The sequence below is a fragment of the Microcaecilia unicolor genome, chromosome 2 (genome assembly GCF_901765095.1).
Source record: "Microcaecilia unicolor chromosome 2, aMicUni1.1, whole genome shotgun sequence".
In the NCBI taxonomy this organism is placed as follows: domain Eukaryota; kingdom Metazoa; phylum Chordata; class Amphibia; order Gymnophiona; family Siphonopidae; genus Microcaecilia; species Microcaecilia unicolor.
Window position 1 is genome coordinate 577,190,444 of NC_044032.1, and position 23,604 is coordinate 577,214,047.

The 23,604-nt window shown below is 42.1% G+C and overlaps 1 protein-coding gene across 1 annotated transcript in view; it reads right to left on the bottom strand.

Moving 5' to 3' along the window:
* Window positions 1-23,604, bottom strand: part of WWC2 (WW and C2 domain containing 2) — a 306,912-nt gene that overhangs the window by 219,528 nt on the left and 63,780 nt on the right. The window contains exon 2 of the mRNA XM_030191517.1: window positions 4,057-4,166. Within this exon, the coding sequence (XP_030047377.1) occupies window positions 4,057-4,166 (110 nt within the window). The remainder of the gene's footprint in view (window positions 1-4,056; window positions 4,167-23,604) is intronic.

The following is a 23,604-nucleotide window of genomic DNA, read 5'->3' on the forward strand; positions in this document are numbered from 1 at the left end:
CCCTGCCCCCTTTCATGCCCTCACTCTGCCCCCTGTCACATTTTCCCCTCCCCCTTGTTACACACTTCGCCACCCCCCTTCCCCTTACCTTACTACTGCCCTGGTGGTCTTAGTGATCTCTTCGGGGCAGGAAAGAGCTCCCTCTTTCCTGCCCGGAGCGCTGCCCTGCATGCATCCTTCCTGTTGGTGATCTCGGTGCAGATTCAAAATGGCCACCAAGAGTTGAAGTCTCACAAGGTCACTTCAACTCTCGGCGGCCATTTTGAATCGGCACCGAGATCACCAACAGGAAGGATGCATGCAGGGCAGCGCTCCGGGCAGGAAAGAGGGGGCTCTTTCCTGCCCCGAAGAGGTCACTAAACCACCAGGGCAGTAGTAACTAAAGGGAGGGGAGGCTAGTAATCTGCCCGTTTGTCCAGAAATCCAGACAAACGGGCAGATTGGCAAAACACCACCGGACATGTCCTCAAAAAGAGGACGTTTCCGGGTAAATCCGGACATATGGTAACCCTAGGCACATGCCCTTTATAGAATAGCATGTAGCGCCAAATGTTTTCAGCGCTATTTACAGAATTCCCCCCATTACGCCTTTTGAATACTAACCCCTTTGTAGTTTATGTTGGATGTGGTCATCCGGAGCTTTTCATAAGATCATAATAGCCATACTGGGTCAAACCAATACCCCATCTAGCCCAGTATCCTGCGTCCAAAAGTGGTCAATCCAGGCCACACGTATCTGCCAGAAACCCAAATAATAGCAATATTCCATGCTACTGATCCCAGGGTAAGCAGTGGCTTCTCCATGTCTCTCTCAATAGCTGACTCAAGACTTTCCCTCCAGGAATTTGTCCAAACCTTTTTTTAAACCCAGATAGGCTAACCAGTGTTACCATATCCTCCTGTAGCAAGTTCCAGAGTTTAACCATTCTTTGAGTGAAAAAATATTTCCTCCTATTTGTTTTAAAAGTATTTCCATGCAACTTCATTGAGTGCCCCCAAGTCTTTGTACTTTTTAAAAGAATAAAAAACTGATTCACTTTTACTCATTATACACCACTCAGGATTTTGTAAATTCAATCATATCTCCCCTCAATCATTACTTTTCAAAGCTGGTGAGCCCTAACTGCTTTAGCCTTTCCTCAAAACAGAGGGATAGATAAATTGATGCATCAATTGATTGATGGAATCTGGAAGTGACAGCAGCGTTGCGTAACATATCATTCCCTTGATCAGCATATTTATAAGTGACTACATATGCTGGTTAATTTTTTCAAATTTGAGAAATAACTATACTACTTGAAAACAAAAAAACAAAGACAACTTATTTTTAAATCAGAAAATTAAATCAATATTTTAATTTATAAAAATAAGATTATCACCTGCTCCTTATAATATGTTCAACAACAAAACAGCTTAAACAGCAAACCAATAATCTCAACAACTATTCTATTATAATCAAACAAAACTATACAGAGATAAAAAATAGTGTGAATTGAGGGAAGACTGTCAGTACAACCCAGAACTCATTACAATGGGATACTTCCACTGGGTAAACACCCTAGATCACTCATAGCCGTATGCCCAGCTCCCGTTTTGTTTCCCAACTACCGGTGACGCCGGTAATTGGGAAATAAAACGGGATCTGGGCTGACTTCTACGGTCTACGCCCTGATCGTGACTGAATAGATAGGGATGGGCTGGAGTGTAAATTTTAAGGGGCTTCAAAGTTAGCTTCAGAACTTAGTACAAGAACAGTACTGGGCAGACTTCTACGGTCTGTGCCCTGAGAAAGGCAAGGACAAATCAAATTCAGGTATAAATATAAAGTAACACATACCATGTAAAATGAGTTTATCTTGTTGGGCAGACTGGTTGGACCGTACAGGTCTTTATCTGCAGTCAATTACTATGTTACTATGTGTTAAAAGTGTAAAGGTGTATTACACATTATAGGTCTGACCATAAATTAAGGGCCCTGTTTACTAAGCCGCACTGTGGGCACGCTAACTTTTTAGTGCACACTAAAAATTAACGCGCACTAATGATAGAGACACCTATTATATTCCAATGGGTGTCTCTATTATTAGACCACGCTAATTTTAAGCGCATGTTAAAAAGTTTGTGCGCCTACAGCATGGGTTAGTAAACAGATCCCTAAGTGTTCTAAGTGAATCAAAGAATTTGTTTGCAGTCTTCAACACTGACAAATAAGGAATAGATGTATCCAAATAAGGTTCCACTGGGGGAAAACAGGCTTTTTCATGGGTTATTTTTTTCTGTTTAATGAAACTCCCGTTCTTAGATTCTCCTGCTTGATTTCAGTTCTTCATGGAAGGGTGTATAGTTCAATCTAAGTTTATGTTATAGTGATTTATTTCTTGGATTCCTTTGCTAGTCAAATTATTTTTGGTTTTATGTAATTATAAAATTCTATAAATAATAAAAAAACAAAGGTTCCACTATATTCAATGATTCAAAGGCATTTAGCCTGAGGTGCCATATCGATAATCATACCAGAAAACTTTGTTGAACGCCCACTGTATAAATTTGTCTGTTATTCAACTATTCATCATCCCTGTTCAGTCTGTTTTGAAATTCTGCTTCAGGGACTACTGATGTGACGCCAATTTGGGCAATACCATAAAACCTTAACAGGCCTATTTACTAAGCTACATCAAGGTTCTGCAGTAAACAAAATTTAACTGCAGCAGTTAATCTGTGGTAGCTGAAAAACCTCAGCAATAACTGCTGGGAACAATCCTGGAGCTTAGGGGAAAGCAGCCATGCCACTACCCCCGAATGCTCAAAATATAACTGAATAATGAGCTCATTAGCGCAAATAATTAGCTTTTAACAAGCAATTATTGGCACTAATTAGAATTAATTAAAATGTACATGTGCAAATTTAGGCGTGGGATTAAAAAAAAAGAGGTGTGAAAATGGGAAGGTCATGGGTGGGTCATGGGCGGAATGGAGGAGTTCCTTTAACTTGCATGTATAGTTAGAGAATAAGTGCGTCCACGCCTAAATTTACACACAGGAATTTGCACCGCGTTTTAGCTGGTGTAAATGGCCTTGCCTTAAGTTAACAAAAGAGAGGGTAAAACAGCATATAAGCATAAACAGAAACAGAAAAAAAGCAACACTGGGCCTTCAGGATTGAGATAAATGCAGATCTTTTAATTTGGAAAATGACCCGACACGGGCCGTGTTTCAGCGTACAAACGCCTGCCTCAGGAGTCAAGATGTCCTTGTGGATATAATCACAGAAAGCTGGAAAAAACCAAACAGTCAGGGTACGTTGCCCTGAAAATAGTAAATGTCCGTATAGTCAATAGCCTCGGCGCCAAGGCGATTTTCAGGGCAACGTACCCTGTTTGTTTTTTTTCAACCTTTCTATGACTATATCCACAAGGACGTCTTGACCCCTGAGGCAGGCGTTTGTATGCCGAAACATGGCCCGTGTCGGGTCATTTTCCAAATTAAAAGATCTGCATTTATCTCAATCCTGAAGGCACAGTGTTGCTTTTTTCTGTTTCTGTTCGCGCCTACAGTTAGGCATGATTCCCAAGTGTAGCGCTATTCCATAAATCGTGCCTAACTTTAAGGGGGTCTTCTACAAAGGGGCAGTAGTGTTTTTAGTGCACGCTAATGATTAGCATGTGCTAAACGCTAGAGATGCCCATAGGAATATATGGGTGTCTCTAGCATTTAGCGCACACTTATTTTTAGCATGCACTAAAAATGCTAGCGCACCTTTGTATCAGAGGTTAAGTGCAGTAATGACCCTTATGTTAACCGCAAGGTGCAGTTCTTATCCACTGTCCACTGTATGGCCCTTCCATCCTTTGCCAATTAGTGCATACCAATAGTTAATGCATCACGTTAAGTATCTAATGCAGCTTAAAAATTCAGTCACTAAGGGCCCTGTTTACTATGCCAAATTATAGGCGATTTAACATCTTTAACATGCGTACAGGGCCCTAAATATGTTAGCTAAGTTTGTGATTGATTTTCATCTCAATTCTTAAATATAATTTAAAAAAAACTACTTACGGTTGATATGATCAATGTAATAGACGCCAATCTGTGGGTCATACGCAGCCTCCCAACCCCATGGCAGCTCATCCCCAACACAGTCAGCAAAAGACAAAGGTTTTGTTAAACTGAAAATAAACAACAGTGACTCCAATTAAGATTTTACAGCACTCATCAGTGAATGAGTTAACTTATTTACCAAAAACATAAAAATGGTATTCGAAATATGGAAAAATGGTTTCCCTGCATACACTACAAACTTTAATTTAGTAGTTTCACTCTACAGTCTGCTTGGAGAATTTTAATTTTAAAGATGCAATATTAAGTTTTTTCATACTCTTATTTTCTTGTCAACAGCCAACCTGGTTATGGACACTCATAACATTGTTTTTTTTCAGGGTCAAATCAAGGTTATTAGCAACTCTAGGTAATCCTTCATCCTTGAACCCCCCTCAGTTATCTTTCTGGTTTATGTTTAAAATTTGCTATACAGCTTAGCTTCAGCATGTCTCAGCAGTTTACAATAAATAATAAAACACAAAGGGTCCCTTTTACTAAGACACGCAGGCGCCTACATGCGTACAACATGCGTCAAATTAGAACTACAGTCCAGTTTCCACGTGCTCCAGGTGGTAATTCTAATTTTGACGTGCGTCCAAAACGCACAGCAGAATTTTCTACCAAGTGGTGCTAACCGGGCGGTAATCGGCAGTGTATGCGTGCTGACAATTACCGTCCAGTTATCACGCGAGACCTTACCGCTAAGTCAATGGGTGGCTGTAAGGTGTCAGGCTCAAAATGAACATATGTTGATTTTTATTTTGCTGCACGTCCATTTTCGGGAAAAAAAGGGCCTTTTTTTGCAGGCATGCTGAAAAATGGACCTGTGTATGTCCAATACATGCGTCTACACTAGCGCAGGCCATTTTTCAGCGCACCTTAGTAAAAGGGTCCCAAAAATTGTGAAAGGAATTCCAGATGTAGATAGGAAAGACCTATACACGCATAACAAACAAGCAAACAATATCACAGAAATGACACTTCTTGTATATATTGTAGACAAAACTCTTATCAGTACACTAAACTCCTGGAATCCCACATGCCTGAGTAAAAAATGTGTCTCGGTAGACTCTTAAATTTAATTTAAAAAGGCTCCACCAGTACAGAAACTGGCAGATGATTCCAGAGGTTAGGAACTAACCAACGAAGGCACTCTCTTGAGTCACCTCCCAATGGGCTTTAGCACTAAGCCTTCTAACCTAAGGTTTTCATAATTAAACAGCTATCCTGATGAATGGCAACATAACTCACTACACACTCACTAGCTGTCATATGCACCTCAGCTCATTGAAAATGCAGTTAAAGTGTTGGTGCAGTAGCATTATACCCCTACTAGGGCTCAGGTGATCATGGGGAAAAGGGAAGTATATGTTGGAGGGGATGTTGGGAAGAGGGGAACATATAGAGCTAGATTCTGTATATGACACCTGAAAAATCTGTGCGGGAAAAAATTACGCCTAGGCATGTTCTCTGCAGTATGCCTAAATTTTATAGAATAGACTTACATTTCCGCACAGTATATAGAATATGCCGAGCAGCTCACCACGTGACTACATTTGGTTGCATCCATTCAGGCCACATTTTAGTTTGGTGTAAATCCCGACACCTAAATTAGCTGCAGAGTGGGTGTATTCTATAATAATGCTCATAGATTTTAGAAATGCCCATGTCCATGCCCCCTTTTCAACTATACGACTTAGAATTTAGGCGCACCATATTATAGAATACACTAAGCAAGCTGAGAATGTAGATCTCAATGAATGCCAATTAGTGCTGATAATGGCGTGTTTACATCTAATTAGCAGCACTGATTAGCTAGTAAACCAATTAAGTTATGCGCATTGTTACAGAATACGCTTCGTTTCCGCACGGTTTTTCAAGCACCATATATAGAATCTGGGGAACAGTCACATTTGGTGAGATTGCCCCGTGATTCTCCTCTCCAATCTGTCCAGAATTCTGCAGCTCAACTTATTTTCCGTCAGAATCGTTATGCCCACACTAGCCCACTTCTCAAGTCACTTCAATGGCTCCCTGTCCGCTTCCGTATACAGTTCAAACTTCTCTTACTGACCTTTAAATGCATCCAATCTATGACCCCTCATTACCTCTCCTCTCTCATTTCTCCCTACATTCCTCCCCGTGAACTCCGCTCTCTGAGCAAGTCTCTCTTGTCGTACCCCTTCTCCTCCACCGCTAACTCCAGACTTCGCTCCTTTTATCTTGCTGCACCTTATGCCTGGAACCGCCTTCCCGAGCCCATACGTCTAGCTCCATCTCTACCTGTTTCTAAATCTATGCTGAAGGCTCACCTTTTCACTGCTGCCTTTGGCTCCTAGCCACTACCCATTTGTCCTCCTCCCTGTTCCTCTTTACCCTGTAATTCCCTTGCCCGTAATGTCTTGGTCTGTCTGTTTTACCTAGATTGTAAGCTCTTTGAGCAGGGACTGTCTCTCTATGTCAATTGTTCAGCGCTGTGTGCGTCTGGTAGCGCTATATAAATGCTAATAGTAGTAGTAAACTGTGGAGGGAGCAAAGCACAAGACATTTGAGGTACACATGTCAAGCCAAGGATCTAGGAAGAGTGAAAAAAAAAAAAGAAGAGTATGAGAGGAGCTACTTCATGTCTTAAAACTTGGCATAAGAATTATTTGCAACTTTAATTGACTTAATCATTTTGACTTTTATGATTAATACTAATTTTCAGGGGACCCTTTTACTAAAGGGTTGCTGCGTGGAAACAAGCTTGCTGTAAGGCAACCTGCAACTACCACCGGCCCAACAAGGGTGCAGACAGTAGTTCCACCCCCAGCACACATCATTTCCAGCGCTAGTGGAAATATTGAAAGAAATATTTCCGTACGGGGTTACCACCAGATTAGTGCAGAAGCCCTTACCACCACCTCAATGGGTGGCAGTAAGTCGTCCCCCCCCCCCCCCCCCCAACATATCCAAAATGGCCACACGGTAAGTGCAAACTTACTGCATGGCAATTTCATTTTTGGTTATTTTCACCCGCTGCAGTAAAAGGGGCCCTGGCATGCAACAAAAACGGCCACCACCGCTACAACAGGGCCTCTTTTGTTCTCAGCCCACTGCACTTACCATTAGTCTACTCCTCTACTTCACTATGGAGCCCAAGTATCAGACTGAGGGCTTTTGAATTTATTTATTTTTCAAATATTTAAATGCCACTCATTTCACTGTTCAATGCTGATTACAATAATACATACACAATTAAGAACATATAATACCACATAAAACATAATATGTTTCATTTCTCTCCAGCTTAGGCCTGGAGGTGTTCCCTTCCCGTTATACCAGGACCCTTTAATTTTATTGAACAGGTTATTTTCTATTTTTATCTAGTGTGTCTATGTACGGCCTTTCCTTTTATGTTGTGCCTCCAGGGATACCTTCGGCCCTTTTAGCAAGATGCTCCCTACAAACAATTTCTGCAAATTTGTTTTGCAAACAGGCTCTCTAAGATGTTAAAATGTAATTTGCTTTTCATTATTTATTTTTATTTATTACTTATTTATTATTCATATATTATTATTATTATTATTATTTATTCATTTATTTATTTTTATTGTTTATTATTTTTATTATTTATTTTCTCATAATATGCTAATATATCAACCTAAGCGTTTATTGTACTTCTGTATTATGTACTAGGCCTCTACAAATCTAAATTTTGTAGCTGCCTTTTTAGCAATATGTAAGCCACATTGAACCTGCCATACGATAGGATAATGTGGGATACAAATGCAATAACTAAATAAATTATTACCTCTGTGGGAAGTCAGATAATAGTTTGTCTATTATCTATCAGTCTAAACACAGCAACTTAAATGAGCACAAGTAAAAAGACTACAATTAACACGAAGAGCCCTGTTTACTAATCTGTGTTGCAGGCACGCTAACGCTAAAAACACCCATAGGAATATATGGGTGTGTCTAGCATTAGCGCACGCTAATTTTTACCATGTGATAAAAAGTTAGCGCACCTACAGTGCAGCTTAGTAAACAGGGCCCCAAGAATTTAAAACTACCCTCAAGTTACAATACACCAAGATGGTATTAGATCTAAAAACATTTACAAGCATAATTATGGAGAAGTGGCCTTTGATCCTGGCAACCCTGGGTTTGATTCCCATTGCAGCTCCTTGTGACCTTGAGCAAGTCACTTAACCCTCCCATTGCCCCAGGTACCAAAAAACTTAAGATCGTGAGCCCTGTAGGGTCAGAGAAAGTAGCTGCATATAATGTGTAAAACGCTGCGTATGTCTGGTAGCGCCATAGAAATGATTAATAATAGTAGTAGTAGTAATTTTCAATGAGGGCTCCGGTTAAGATGTGTATTTTACCACTAATTCGTGCTATTTTAGCACAGGTCTCATTTTATGCAATGAAACATAGTTACTAATAATTAGGATTACCAGTAAAACAACACGTCTTAATAGGAGCCCAAATTCTGCATTTAGGGGTCCTTTTACTAAGCTGCGGTAAAAGGGGGGTCTGCGCTAGTGTCAGCATGTGTTTCTGACGCGAGCTGAAGCCTCCCCTTTTACCACAGCAGGTAAAAGGCTGTCTATTTTTGGGGAAACAGAAATGGCCATGTGGTAAGTGGTTCACGGCCATTTCGGTGGGGAGCCCTTACTGCTACCCATTGAGATGGCAGTAAAGGCTCCCGTGCTAACCCGGCGGTACCTGAGGACATATTTTTGTAACGCCAGAAATGGCACATGCTAGGGGTGGGAACTACTGACGGGCTCCTGAAGTAGTTCGAAGGTAGTTCCGGACTGGCATGTGGTTAAGTCTGTGGTGGGCTTACTGCTGTTTTGTAAAAGGGCCCCTTAGATTACAGGGAAAATATGAACCTATAGTTTTAGGCACAAGTCCTTACACCAGTCATAGAGCTGATGTAAATGCTGTTGCCTAAATTGCTAAAACGTGCAAAAATTACAGAAATATGCTACATAAATTACACGTGTAACTGTGTGCCATTTAGGCGCACAGCCAGAATATCACTGTTTACCTGTGTATCTGCACAAATACGCAAGTATAGGTTTCTATTTATTTGGATTTGATACAATTGCCCTTATTATAAAGCAAATCAGAGCGATGAACAATCAAAACAAAAATATCACAGCAAGAAAGGAACTCCATAAAGACAAGACAGGGCAACAGTCAATTACACAAACAACGGTAGTATGGGAGAGGGAGGGAAAGAGGTAATTAATTATCTCATTATACTAAACACATCAGCTAAAAACAAACAGATCAGCTAGAAACAAATCTGCTAACTGCAAATCCCCTATAAGTTGACCCGATCAGTCCAATACTGAAGAGAAAAGATTTTAAACCAGTTTTAAAATTAACAAAAAAGACAATTCAGACCTAAGTAACAGCAGTAACTTGTTCCATAGGAAAGGGGCCAGAAAAAAGAAAGCGCCTTTCCTAGTTGATTCTAAATGTGCTTGAGAGAGACCAAGTAGAACATGCTGGTAATGTGCTAGTATGTGCATTCCTGGTGCCTAAATCCTGGCAGCTTCTTTATAGAATTACTCCCTTAAGGCTTTACAATGTCAGTGAATTCATAGAATGATTATACTACCTTCATACTCAACAGGAATTTGACTCATGCCCAACCATCTAGGGGCTGATGCTTAAAGATTCATGGTAGAATGAAATTCTACCACAAAACTAGCACAGGAAAATTGCGTGCTTAGAGTAATAAGTATGCAAATTAATGCTGCATTAAAATTGTGGCAATTATTTGCAGCCAGAATTCTGTGCTAACCTTTCTGTCAGTACCTGAGTGCTGATTGGCTCAGGCACTGACAGGAAAATTGGCATTAAAAAAAAAAGCACACTGTGGCCTCTTCCCCCCCCCCCCCCCCCCCCAACAAAAAGGCCCCAGTTCTCCTAAGCATTGGCTCCCCTCCCCCAAACCTTAAAAAAATGCTCTTTTGACCCCCTCACGAATAGCCTGGTGGTCCAGCAGGTTCCTTCCCTCCCAGGCTAGGCTAGACCAGGCCAGTCCCAGACCAGTGGACCACTGGCTAGGCCATGCCAGGCCTTCTCAGTAACTGAGCCCTGGTGGTCTAGTGACAATCTATCACTCCTTACACCCCCATACCTTTAGTTGGAAGTAGGAGTGATGCCTACTCGCTCCTGCTTCTCTAAGTGCCATCTGGCATCCTAAGGTGTACTGGGCAGGGTCTAACTACAATTGAATATCGGGGGTCAGTTCAGCCGATGGCCTTAGTTCAGATGCTACATGCTGCTAAAGGCTGAATATTGGGCCCTATATTTTTGTGATGGCCTATATCTCTTTGTGGGAAGCAAAAGGATTTTGATTATAAAATTAAAGGTTTTAGAACCTTATTGGCACCTTTGAAAACTAAGGCCGAGTACCTAAATGTAGGAGCCTATATGTACATAGCTACAGGAGTTCCTACCACAAACCTCGCCACTGCATTCTGAAGTAACTGCAGCACTTTGCATCTGACACTCGATAATCCACTTAAACATATATGCTGGTATTTCAAAACATAGAGGTAAAAGTGCTGACACATAGACATGTATGTCTGTCATTTTGGAAACCTACACATCTAAGCTCCCACACATAAGTACACTGATTTAAAACAAAGTGGTACATTCTGATTTACCACCTTACCTGCAGCAATAACCGACTCCTTACCTTCCAACTAGGATACTATACTCATTGCAGGCTCATCTACAGCGGGTTCCATCACTCCGCCATATGCGCCACAACATTACCCGTTCCAAAGCCTTCTGTGTCACGGGCCCCTCTCTTTGGAATGCTCTTCTCAGTCATCTATGATTGATGAACACTTGTACTGATTTCCGGTCCGCTATTAAAACTCACCTTTTCAGGTATGCTTTTACCCTTGCCAGGAGTCTGTGGCCCCTCTGCTCTACTGGTGGAGATGGATTAAGGCTGGCATGGCATGTGATTGCATGCATTGGCACTTCTTCTTCTGTCCTGTCCTCTCTTGCTTCGCCTTGCCAGTCTGGCTTATTTACCTGTCCTGTATTAATGGAGTTCCTGCTTCTCCTTGTTTTCTTTAATTTTTTTTTCTTGGCTTTCCTTGTTAAGTTTGTTTTCTGTGTACCCTTTACCTTTTTATTATTGTTATTTACACTGCCCTGAAGGCTGTGCCCTGGGTGGTATATCAAGGATCTACTAAACTTGAAACCCACAACCATGTGACACTATCAATTTAGGGGGCGGCACCGGGGGATTAAGAGTATAACCCCCCTTAATCCCTCCAAAACCAGCACTTTACAAATCCTAAACATACCTGGGAACAAGTGTAAATCTCGACGTTGATGTCGGAGGTCATAAATATTCCCCTTCTAAAATGGGAAATACCTGCACAATATTTGGCCTTGTACGAATCCCAGCCAAAACATACCTAGACCATCCCCCTTTCCAGTGCATTTTTTCTAGCAAAAAAGGTGCCGGTACTCAAATGCCAGGCCACCCTTCAGGGGTAGGGTGATCATTGAGGGACCCACCCCACAATAGCCAGGCCCCCTGTAACCATTCACAGAATCCATCGCAAGGCAGAATTGGTGTATTGAGCCTGAGCTCTTTCATTATAATTTGGGGACCATGGGTCAATTTTAGCAGACAATGGAAAAGGTGCCGGTACTCGGTACCCCCAAGTACCCCCTCAAAAGAAGCCCTGCCCCTTTCAATATACATGTATTCACAATTCACATATATAAATCCTGGCTTTCTGAAGTTGGGTTTTCTACATATATGTGAGAAGCATACGTAAATGCAGGTGTCTACACATATGAATTGAAAATCTCTGTTATAATAACCACCTTAGGGGGAAGTTATCAATATGGGCTAGTGTTAGGATGAGCTATTTTACTGTTAACCCTGGTTATTAGTAACTAGGTTTCATTGCATAAAATGGGAGCAGTGCTAAAATAGCACAAGTTTGTGTTAAAATATCAACGCAGACTACCATTAAAATGTGTTAACTACAACCCTTATTTTGCTAAACGGTACAAATCATTAGATTAAATGTTAGCGTGAGGAAGATTTTCTAAAGTAAGGATGTTTTGGAATAAAATAATCATATTAGATTTAGTTTTTATTTTACTTTACGGATTTATAGGATACAAACACAAAAATTATGTTCTGCTTTGCAAAAGGAAGAGGTATACCACTCTAAAATGTACACAGTTATCTGCTGTGTTGTTTATTTCTTTGTATATTCTAGTCCAGTGATTCACTGTATACAAATCTCTCATGAATATTCATTGTTGATATCCTGACAACCTGACTGGCTGGGTGTCTCCAGGACCAGGTTTGGGAACTACTACTCTAGTCCATTATCACTTCCTGTATTGGCATTAAGATTTACGTGTACAACTCGTTAAGTGTATTCTGTAACATGGTGCATAAATTCAAGTCGAATATTTGGAAAGGGGGCATGGCATGGTCATTTCTAAAATCTACGCGCATTATTATAGAATACACCCGCTCAGCACCTAATTTAGGTGCTGGGATTTATGCCAAGAAAAACATAGCCTAAATGGATGCAACTAAATTTGGTTGTGTGGAGAGGCACTAGGTGTATTCTACATACCACGTGGAAATTTAAGCCTATTCTATAAAATTTAGGCATACTTTAGAGAATATGCCTAGGTAAGGTTCCCATATTTTGTCCCCAAACAGGAGGACACATGCCCCGCCCCCTTTCACGCCCCACCCCCTGTCACATTTTCCCCTCCCCCCGTCACACACCCCATCACTCCCCCTCCCAGTCACCCCCTCCCCTTACTACTGCCCTGGTGGTCGGTCTAGTGACCTCTTCAGGGCAGGAAAGAGCCCCCTCTTTCCTGCCCGGATCGCTGCCCTGCATGCACCCTTCCTGTTCATGAACTCGGCACCGATTCAAAATGGCCACCGAGAGTTCAAATCTCACGAAGTCACTTCAACTCTCGGCGGCCATTTTGAATCGGCGCCGAGATCACAAACAGGAAGGATGCATGCAGGGCAGTGCTCCAGGAAGGAAAGAGGGGGCTCTTTCCTGCCCCAAAGGTGGAAGAGGTCACTAGACCACCAGGGCAGTAGTAAGTAAGGGGAGGGGAGGCTAGCAATCTGCCCGTTTGTCCGGATTTCTGGACAAACGGGCAGGCTGACAAAACCCGCCCGGTTGCCCGGATATGTCCTCAAAAAGAGGACATGTCCGGGTAAATCCAGACACATGGTAACCCTATGCCTAGGCATATTTTTTTACCGCACGGATTTTTCTGGCACCATACATACAATCTAGCCTATTATGCCTTGCCTTCTTCTTCAACCAAAGAATCAGCACCTTTCTCTCTTCTAACCTAAAAATAAGAAGTCAGCTTGCTCTCTTCTCTTCCCTAGGAATTAATTTCCTCTTTGGCCTAAAAGCAGATTCCAACCAGTGTATCCTTCATGGCTTCTTTCCTGCTTTCTTCATCCTTAGCCCAGGAATGTGATCCAAGTCTGCCTCACTATGTTCTTCAGCCAGAACCAGCATCCTTCTAGCTTCCATTCTCTCTCTCTTTGCTTCCTGTCACCCTCATTCATAGCAGAAGTTTTGTGCTTTGCTCACCGTGTTATTTATTAAAAACTGCAAAAGGAATTAAGAGGCAGGCAGTGGAGTTCTGCAGAAAACACAACCTCGTATTAAAATGTTACTTTATACTCCTTAGTATACCAAATCATAAACTAATAAAAAGAATACTTTGCAAAGAGATTGATAAATAACATAGTGTGGTGTGGTGCTGTGTATATATGTGGGGACAAGATGGTGCATACTTGTACACGTGTTGCTTGTAGGCATTTTCATGGGTGTAGTGCATGTGTAGAGTACACAACATTTTGCACCTGCTTCATAGCAGGTATTAATGTGTGCATAGGCATTTGTCTCTACAGGGGCTAGTCCTGGGTGCCTATTTTATAAAGGCACATATGTGTCTTTCTTGCTTTTATAAAATACTCTCTTCAGCTGCCCTGTTATAAAATTAGGCCAATATGTGCTTCATGTCTTTTCTTCATTTCTCTTATCCCTTTATCACACTCATTTATTATTGTTTATTTACATTATTTACTACCCCACACAATCCAGAAAGTTCTTGTTGGCTTACAATAGTAACATGCAGTGGCGTAGGAAGGGCGGGGCGGTGGGGGCGGTCCGCCCCGGGTGTCAGCGGGTGGGGGGGTGCTCCGGACAGCCCTCGTCTCCTGCCCTCTTCGTTTTTTTTTTAAATCCATTGCAGCGATGCAGGCAGCGCTTCGCGTCTGCCCTGCGTGTGCTGTGAAGATATAGAAAATCACCTCATTAGCGTCGGGCCTTCCCCCGTTGTGTCCCGCCCTCGAGGAAATAGGAAGTTACCTCAGAAGAGGGCGGGACACAACAGGGAAGGGCCGACGCCAGTGTTGCCAGGTGGGCGGTTTTACCGCCCAATTGGGCGGTTTTCCGCGACCCGCCGCGGAAAATTTTTGCCCGCGGCGGGTTGCGGTTTTTTGGGCTGCTTTTTGGGCTTCAGGGCGGTTTTTGGGCGGTTTTTTCGGCCGCGGGGGGCGGGGTTAGTGATGTTTTGGGCGGGGCCAATGACGGGGGAGGCGGGGCTGATGACGGGGAGGCGGGGCCGATGACGGGGGCAGGGTTGATGACGGCGGGGGCGGGGGTGATGACGCGGGGGTGGGGGTGTCAGGGGCGGGGTTTGAGTTTGGGCAGGTTTTGGGCTGGATTTAGGCTGGTTTGGGTGGGAAAAAAAATTTCCACCTGGCAACCCTGCCCGACGCTAACGAGGTGATTTTCTATCTTCACAGCACATGCAGGGCAGACGCAAAGCGCTGCCTGCATCGCTGCAATGGATTAAAAAAAAAAATGAAGAGTGATGGCAGGAGACAGGGCTCTGTCAGCTCTCCACGAGGGGGGACGGGACCGGGTCGGGGGGGGGGAGTCAGATGGGAGAGGGGGAGCTCAGAGGGGAGAAGGGGAGTGCTCAGATGGGAGAAGGGGAAGGTGGGGGAGGCCAGAGGGGAGAAGGGGATTGGGGAGGGAGGGTGGGTGAGCCCAGAGGGGTTCTCAGATGGGTACTCGGAGGGGAGAAGGGGATTGGGGAGGGGTGGGGGTGCTCAGAGGGGAGTGCTCAGATGGGAGAAGGGGTCTGAAGCTGGAACTGGGGTCTGACAAGGGGCAGGAGGGAAAATGGGTCCATGCCTGGGGCAGGTGGGAGAATGGGTCTGGGGCTGAAAAGGGGGGATGTAAGGCATGTGGTGGATGAAGGGGGCTGGAACTGGGGGCTGAAAAGGGGACAGGGAGAAGTGGCTGGGGGCTGACGCTCGGGACTAATGGAAGAAAAGGGCTGGGGACTGGTGGGATAGTGGGGCTGAAAAGGGGGGCAGGTGGGAGATGTGGGCTGGGGCTGGAACCAGGGGCAGGTGGAATAAGGGGGCTGGAACTGGGGGCAGAGAGAGGGGACATACCCTGGACGGAAGGGGGGAGTGTGAGGGAGGGCAGACCCTGGATGGATGGATGGATGGGAGAGGGAGGGCAGACAGATTGAAGGGGCAGAGAGAAAGGGCAGATGGTGGGTGGAAAGGGGAGAGAGAAAGAGGGCAGACTGGCGCAAATGGTGGATGGAAGGGGCAGAGATAGAGGGCAGATGTGGATGGAAGGGAGAGAGAGATGGCAGACTGGGCAGATGGTGGCTGGAAGGGGCAGAAATAGAGGACAGATGTGGATGGAAGGAAGAGAGAGGGCAGACAGTGGATGGAAGGGGCAGAGAGAGAGAGCAGACAGTGGATGGAAGGAACATTAGAGTGGGCAGACACTGGATGGCAGAGAGAGAGAGAGAGAGAGCGAAGACAGATGCTGGATGGAAGGAAGACTGAAAAGAAGATGAGGAAAGCAGAAACCAGAGACAACAAACTGTAAATAAAATACATATTTTTATTTTTTTGCTTTAACATGTAAATAAGGTAATCTTTTTATTGGACTAATTTTAATACATTTTGACTTAACTTTCAGAGAACAAAACCCCCTTCCTCAGGTCAGGATAGGATACTGTAACAGCACTATACTGTATTGACCTGAGGAAGGAGATTTTGGCCCCTGGAAGCTAAATGTATTAGTCCAATAAAATGGTATTTTATTTTCTGTATTTATTTCTATTTGTTAATTTGTAAAGTGGTGATTGGTATTTGTTAGTGTTTTTTCAAATTTACATCTGCTGTCTTTATATTTTGCACAGTACTAGGGGACATTTTCTGTTTCTTTGGTGTTGCATTGTATACAGAGTCTGGCATCGGGGGTTCAGTTTAATTTTTGTCTAAATAGAAAGTTTATTATTACTTATTCTATAGTGGATTAGGGTGTATCTGTGTTTGTGAAAAAGACATGGCTTTCGGTTGGCATTGACTGTGCAGGATTGACGATCTGTACTATTCTGTCTATTTTCGTTTTACAATAGGTGAATTGATGTTCTAGTGTTCACTGTAGTGTTTAAGATGCTTTCCTTTTCCTTGTGTGACTCGTACAAATTACTGCTTATGGTATGGTATAATTGCTCTATATATAGGTCCTGAGTGTTTTGTATTCTCGGTATGCCTTGTACTGGATTTTGGGGGGGCGGGGGTGTTAAAAAATGACCGGCCCCGGGTGTCAACTACCCTAGCTACGCCACTGGTAACATGCATAGTTAAAAATATAAATACAATAAAACATATACATCTGAATATCAGCCAGACTGTATTTAAGGCTTCCTAGTTGTCTTTCAATGTTTTGATCTGTTTTAACTAGACTGGTCTCCCACTTAGCCACCTATCCCCCCTTCAGTCCGTTCAGAACTCTGCCGCACGTCTTATCTTCCGCCTGAACCGATACACTCATACCACCCCTCTCCTCAAGTCACTTCATTGGCTTCCGATCAGGTACCGCATTCAATTCAAGCTTCTGCTACTAACCTACAAATGTACTCGATCTACAGCCCCTCCTTACCTCTCAACCCTCATCTCCCCTTATGTTCCTACCCGTACCCTCCGCTCTCAAAACAAATCCCTCCTTTCAGTACCCTTCTCCACCACCGCCAACTCCAGACTCCGCCCTTTTTCCCTCGCCTCACCCCACGCTTGGAACAAACTCCCCGAGCCCATACGCCAAGCCCCCTCCCTGCCCATCTTCAAATCTCTGCTTAAAGCCCACCTCTTCAATGTCGCCTTCGGCACCTAACCTCTACACCTCTGCCCAGGAAACCTAGACTGCCCAACTTGACATTTCGTTACTTAGATTGTAAGCTCCTTTGAGCAGGGACCGTCCTTGTTTGTTTATTTTGTACAGCGCTGCGTAACCCTAGTAGCGCTCTAGAAATGTTAAGTAGTAGTAGTAGTACTTTAATCTTCAAGAACTGGGGTCTGTCCATCATATTTCTCCGTACAATGATGTATTATACACTGTACAAATTTGATAATATACTTAGTCATATAATATCCATAGCCATATTTTTATTTATTTATTGCATTTGTATTCCACATTTTCCCACCTATTTGCAGGCTCAATGTGGCTTACAGAGTATGGTTATGACATAATCATTTTGTGATAACAGATACAATTCTAATGTTTGAGGATTAGGTAAGGGAAGATAGATATAATTATTTCATGGTAACAGATACAATTATTAAAGTTTGAAGATTAGGGAAAGGAAGATAGATGGAAGGTGTTAGGTAGGATATGGGTGAACTGTAATAATTGTGTGGATTGTTGAGGTAGTTTCGTAGGCTATGTGTTTTCTTTATAGGCCTTTTGGAAGAGATGTGTCTTCAGAGATTTGCGGAAGTTAGTTATTTCATCAGTAGCTTTCAGGTCTGTAGGTAGAGCAATCCACAGCTGCGTGCTCAAGTATGAGAAGGTGGTGGCGTGTATCAGCTTGTATTTTAGTCCTTTACAGCTGGGGAAGTGCAGATTGAGAAATTTGTGGGATGATCTTACAGCGTTTCTGGGAGGCAAGTCCACAAGGTTTAGCATGTAGATTGGGGCGTCTGCGTGAATGATTTTGTGTACAATCGTGCAAATCTTGAACGCCACGCGTTCTTTGAGTGGGAGCCAATTAAGTTTCTCTCTTAGGGGTTTTGCACTTTCATATTTAGTTTTTCCAAATATGAGTCTAGCGGCGGTATTCTGGGCTGGAGTTTTTTTGATAGTCTGTTCTTTGCAGCCAGCGTATAGTGCATTACAGTACTCCAGGTGACTTATTACCATTGACTGTACCAGGGTGCGGAAGATATATCTCGGGAAGAAAGGTTTTATTCTTTTGAGTTTCCACATGGAGTGGAAACATATATAACATAGCAACATAGTAAGTGACGGCAGAAAAGACCTGAACGGTCCATCCACTCTGCCTTACTGTCACACACATTATCAATTCATGATTATAACAACGATTATGATACAAAATACTTGATCATGGTCCTTCTTTGGCATTTCTGGAACATCGACCACAGAAGTTTACCTGGCCTTGTCCTTACATTCCAACTACTGGAGTTGCTGTCAAAGCTCACTCCAGCCTATCTGTCTTGTCTTTGCAGGACACAGACAATAAAAGTCTGCCCAGCACTGTCCTCAAGTTCCAGCCACTGAAGTTGCTGTCGAAGCCCTTTCCAGCCCACCCTAAACCGGATTGCAATATATGGGACACAGACCATACAAGTCTGCCTGGCACTGGCCCCAGTTCATCACAGCCAGGGAATCTAAGTGTCACTAGACACATCCACACACATGCAGCCAAACACAATTGTAAGCAGTTTGTTGTCAGTCTAGACATTGCTCCTTTTACCTAATGTCAAAGTTCTCACATAGAAGAAATATGGTCTACCCAAAGTTATCAAGTGAATGATGGAGAAAAGCCCCAGTACTAAAAGACAAAGCATCAGGAGTAAGCATTAGCTATTTCTGCTCACTATAGTGGAGTATTATAAACAGAGATGACAAGAGTTGCTTTAAATCACTGAAGTTACTAGTCCCCTTTAATAACACCCCCTCACAGAGCCACATTAAAAGCTGCAATCTAGAGCAGACAGGGCATGGTTCAGGCAAGATAAAACTTCTGAGTACAGCTAAAAAAGGGAGACCCAAGGAAGGCAAAAGCAGCCCTCCAGCATATGCCTTCATCACATATGTGTAAGTAGCAGAAGCTTGATTCGGGTAGGCCAAATTTTACCATGGAACCTTGTGGAAATTTTAATCCTGTAGATCAGGCCAAAGCCAGGCCTGGTTTTGGTTTATCTAGAAGCCAAAGGTGGTCCTCGACAAGCAGTACAGCAAGACTTCAATAAACTTGGAAACTAGTGCACACTATGGCCCTGCCAGGGACAATGCCATGGGGAGATTATCCTTGAATCCAAAAAACTGTTTTTTGTTCTCATTTCATCATGCCTATGAAAGGAACAGGCTGGAACCTTCTTTGAAATAGTAATAAAGTTTTATTGTTCTACCTTCAACTCTCCGAGTGGCTGTGGCTGTGTCTGTTAAGGTTCACACTGCTACAACTGGATTGTGCAGGGATATTTCTGTTATGGCGGCCTTGTGTCAAAAATTCAAAATTCCTAGGAAATCCTGACAGTTCTATTTATTTGGCTGTATGGGCATTTCATGGATTACCCAATTTTTCACAGGTATTAGGTAAATGCCAGTGGCATCAACAATATTACCAAGAAACTCAATCTGGAGAACACCAAACGCACACTTCTGTCATTTGACTCAGAGACCTGCTTCAGTAAATCGACAAGGAACATCTGCAGCTGCACAGTAAGTTGCTCAACAGATGCAATCAAAACATGAAAATAAGGATCATTCCTTAAGAATGTCTTTTATGAACCTCTGGAAAATTTCAAAAACTACACAAATTGCAGGCATTTTGTATGGAAAGCCCCTCTACGAATGGTGATTTTCTGAGCATCAGCTGTGGCATCATCAACAATCATCAGTTGGTATACCTTAAATCTAGCAAGCTTTGCCCTCCTAAAAGTGAAGCCAAGATATGACTCACCACTCTAACCCATTTCAGCACTTAGAGCTATTTTAGGCCTTGTTTATGGTATGTTCCTAGTCACCACAAATTCTGATGACTTCATTTATCTTCTTCTGGGTGACAATTAGTATCTACCACAAGGAATGTTATACTAGATTTTAAAAAAAAATTTTTTTTTTAACGATGAGACAATCCAATTCACTATTACTTTTTTTCCATTATACTCTAATGAATGTTTTGTCAGAATTGGAAATATAGTGGATCTAGGGCTACCTAGACCCTCTTCACAAACTGCCTTGGATACTCTGAATATGATATGAATGGAGTATATCTGTGAGACTGAAAGCAAAAGGCTGAAATCAGTTCACGCCAAAGAGATTGCATAGAACAAAAAGGAAGAAAACCCTATATATATATATATATATATATATATATATATATATATATATATATATATATATATATATATATTGCATTTGTATCCCACATTTTCCCACCTCTTTGCAGGCTCAATGTGGCTTACAATGTGTCGTTATTGGTAGAGAATGGATTAGGAGAAAAACAGTGTTGTATACAGAGTAGCTTAATCAAATTAGAACAAATAGGTATAAGTATTAAACAGTGCTTATAATAGGTAGTTGGGAATGTCATAAAGAATATCGTAAGCGAGAGTTAGAGAGCAGATATAAGCAATAACAGTGCAGATAGTAGATAAGGTGGTGAGATAATACATTTATAGTTGCTGATCTAGTTGATATGCCTTGTTGAAGAGGTGGGTCTTCAGGGATTTGCGAAAGTTATTTGGTTCGTAAGTAGTTTTTATGTTGCAGGACAGTGCGTTCCATAACTGTGTACTTATGTAAGAAAAGTTTGATGCATGCATTAGTTTGTATAGACAAACAGCAGCAAAACAAAGTAATAGGGGTCGACAAAAAGTACTCAGCAGCCAGTAGGGTAAAAAAAACAGTCTTTATTGAGCACCACAGTTGTCAACAGACCAGACACGGGGCCATGTTTTGACGGGAGTATCATCTGCTTCAGGGGTCACAACAACTGTATAGCAGCGCTAATGCTGCTCTCCAGACGATGCAGAGAGGTACAAAAACCACACAGAAAAACGAGTGGTACCACATAGGTATCACCATTAAACATTCTAAGCGTGTCGTACTCCAGACTTACAGCGCATCAAACGCTGGATAGAAAAGGCGCTGTAAGTCTGGAATACAACATGCTGAGACCTTTTAACGAGGATACCTATGACAAGGCAGAATTGGTGTGTAGAGCCTGAGCTCTTTCATTAAAACTTGGGGTCATTAGGTCAATTTTAGCAGACAATGGAAAAGGTGCCGGTACTCAGTACCCCCAAGTACCCCCACAAAAAAAGCCCTGGGCTTCTTAATAGATTCTGCAGGTGCTGAAAGGCCTTGAATATTCAAAAGGTGTCTGCCCTACCAAAACGTACAGCCTGCTTTTTCCTGCTCCTAATAGCTAACAATAACAATTCAGCCTTACAGCAGAAATATGCTAGGTGCTGGTCATGGAAAATAGTGTTTTTCTAATGGACAGCATATTCCACCTGCAACTGTTCCCCTGATTGGGCTGTGTTACAGAGATCATGCTGCCACAGAAGACTCTCTCAACTCCCCACCAGCTCTCATGAAAACCCTTCTCTCCAGGTCTACTGCAGATCTTTTGTTGCCAGTATTAAGCATGGAGCAGAAATCAAAAACTGCAGAAAAACAGTGTTTACTGAAAGTTTGTACAAATACAGTCCTACAGCAGCCTCCCTGCTCAAGGTGCTGACTGGTACACAGGCAGTAAGTCAAACAGTATGCAGTTTGTTTCTCTGGTACTTCCTGGTATAACAAGTAAGAAAAGCCAATACACACTTCCTGCCTGCATACCAGGCAAATAAAAATAGCTCCTGAAATCTCCACTGTGTTCCCACATCTGGGATGACTTTTAACTTGAAGAGAATCCACAAAATTAACCAAAAGAGGCACCAATAAGTCCAACAAACACAAAAAAAGCCTCTAAATTACTGTGCAGAAAACCAACATCATCTGAAATTCACAATACCAACTTTACAAAAATAAAAAGGAGAAAAAAGAAACTTCAGATATAACTAGGGGTGGGCACACGAAACATTTTCATTTTCGTGTTTAGGGGTTTTTTTAGAGTCATCTAACAAATGTTCAGACATAGTCCCACAAATTCTATATATGGCACCTTAATTTCCATGCAGAAATTGAAGCGTATTCTATAACAATGCGCATAACTTAATTGGTTAACTAACTAATCAGTGCTATCAATTAGATGTTAACAAGCAATTATTAGCACTAACTGGCATTAATTGCAATTTACATGCACTATTTGCTAAGCGTTTTCTGCAACATAATGCGCGTAAATTCATTGTCGCATAGTTGAAAAGGGAACGTGGTTATGGGCATGGAATGGGTGTTTCTACAATCTATGTGCATTATTACAGAATACACCCAATCTGAACCTAATTTAGGTATCAAGATTTACACCAAGTAAAATGTGACCTACATGGATGCGGGTGACGAGCCGTTCGGCGTATTCTATATACTGCGTGGAAATGTAAGTCTATTCTATAAAATGTAGGCATACTTTAGAGATTACGACTAGGTGTAATTTTTTTCCGAGCTGATTTCTCGGGCGTCATATATAGAATCTAGCACTAAATGACCACTTATAAAATGCCAAGAAACAAAGTTATGCATTATGATGTGATGGTATGGTACTTTGTCAATAGGCGTGTACAGGGGTGGAGTTTTGTCGGAGAATAGGCAGAGTTTGCAAGTACAAAAATAAATTATAAAAGACACTAATATGCACGCATACATGCATATTCTAGGCATGGAAAATAACGATATGTACATGTATGTGCCTCCAAGGCAGTCACAAATTATGCCACTTATTTTATAAACAATTTTACTATGTTTAAATACTGAAGAATATTTTTAAGGTTTTAAAGAGGGTTTTTTGTCTGCTTTTTTTTTTACCATCAGAAGGTTTGCTCCAATTTTCCATAATTCTTCATAGGCTCTTCTTATATTTTTTTATATTTTCAAAGTATGTTCCAAAGGAGTAGTTAAAACATATAAAGAATATGTATTAGTCTAGGTGAGATTATACACTATATTCTTCAGGTACCATTACCCTGACACAGCTTTAAGCAAAACATGATCATGTCCACTACTACTACTACTTATCATTTCTAAAGCACTACTAGACATACGCAGCGCTGTACACTTGAACATGAAGAGACAGTCCATCTAATTAGGACAGACAAACAGGACAAACAAGAGATAGGGGAATATTAAAGTGAGGATGATAAAATAAGGGTTCTGAACAAGTGAATAAGGGTTAGGAGTTAAAAGCTGCATAAAAAAGGTGGGCTTTTAGCTTAGATTTGAAGACAGC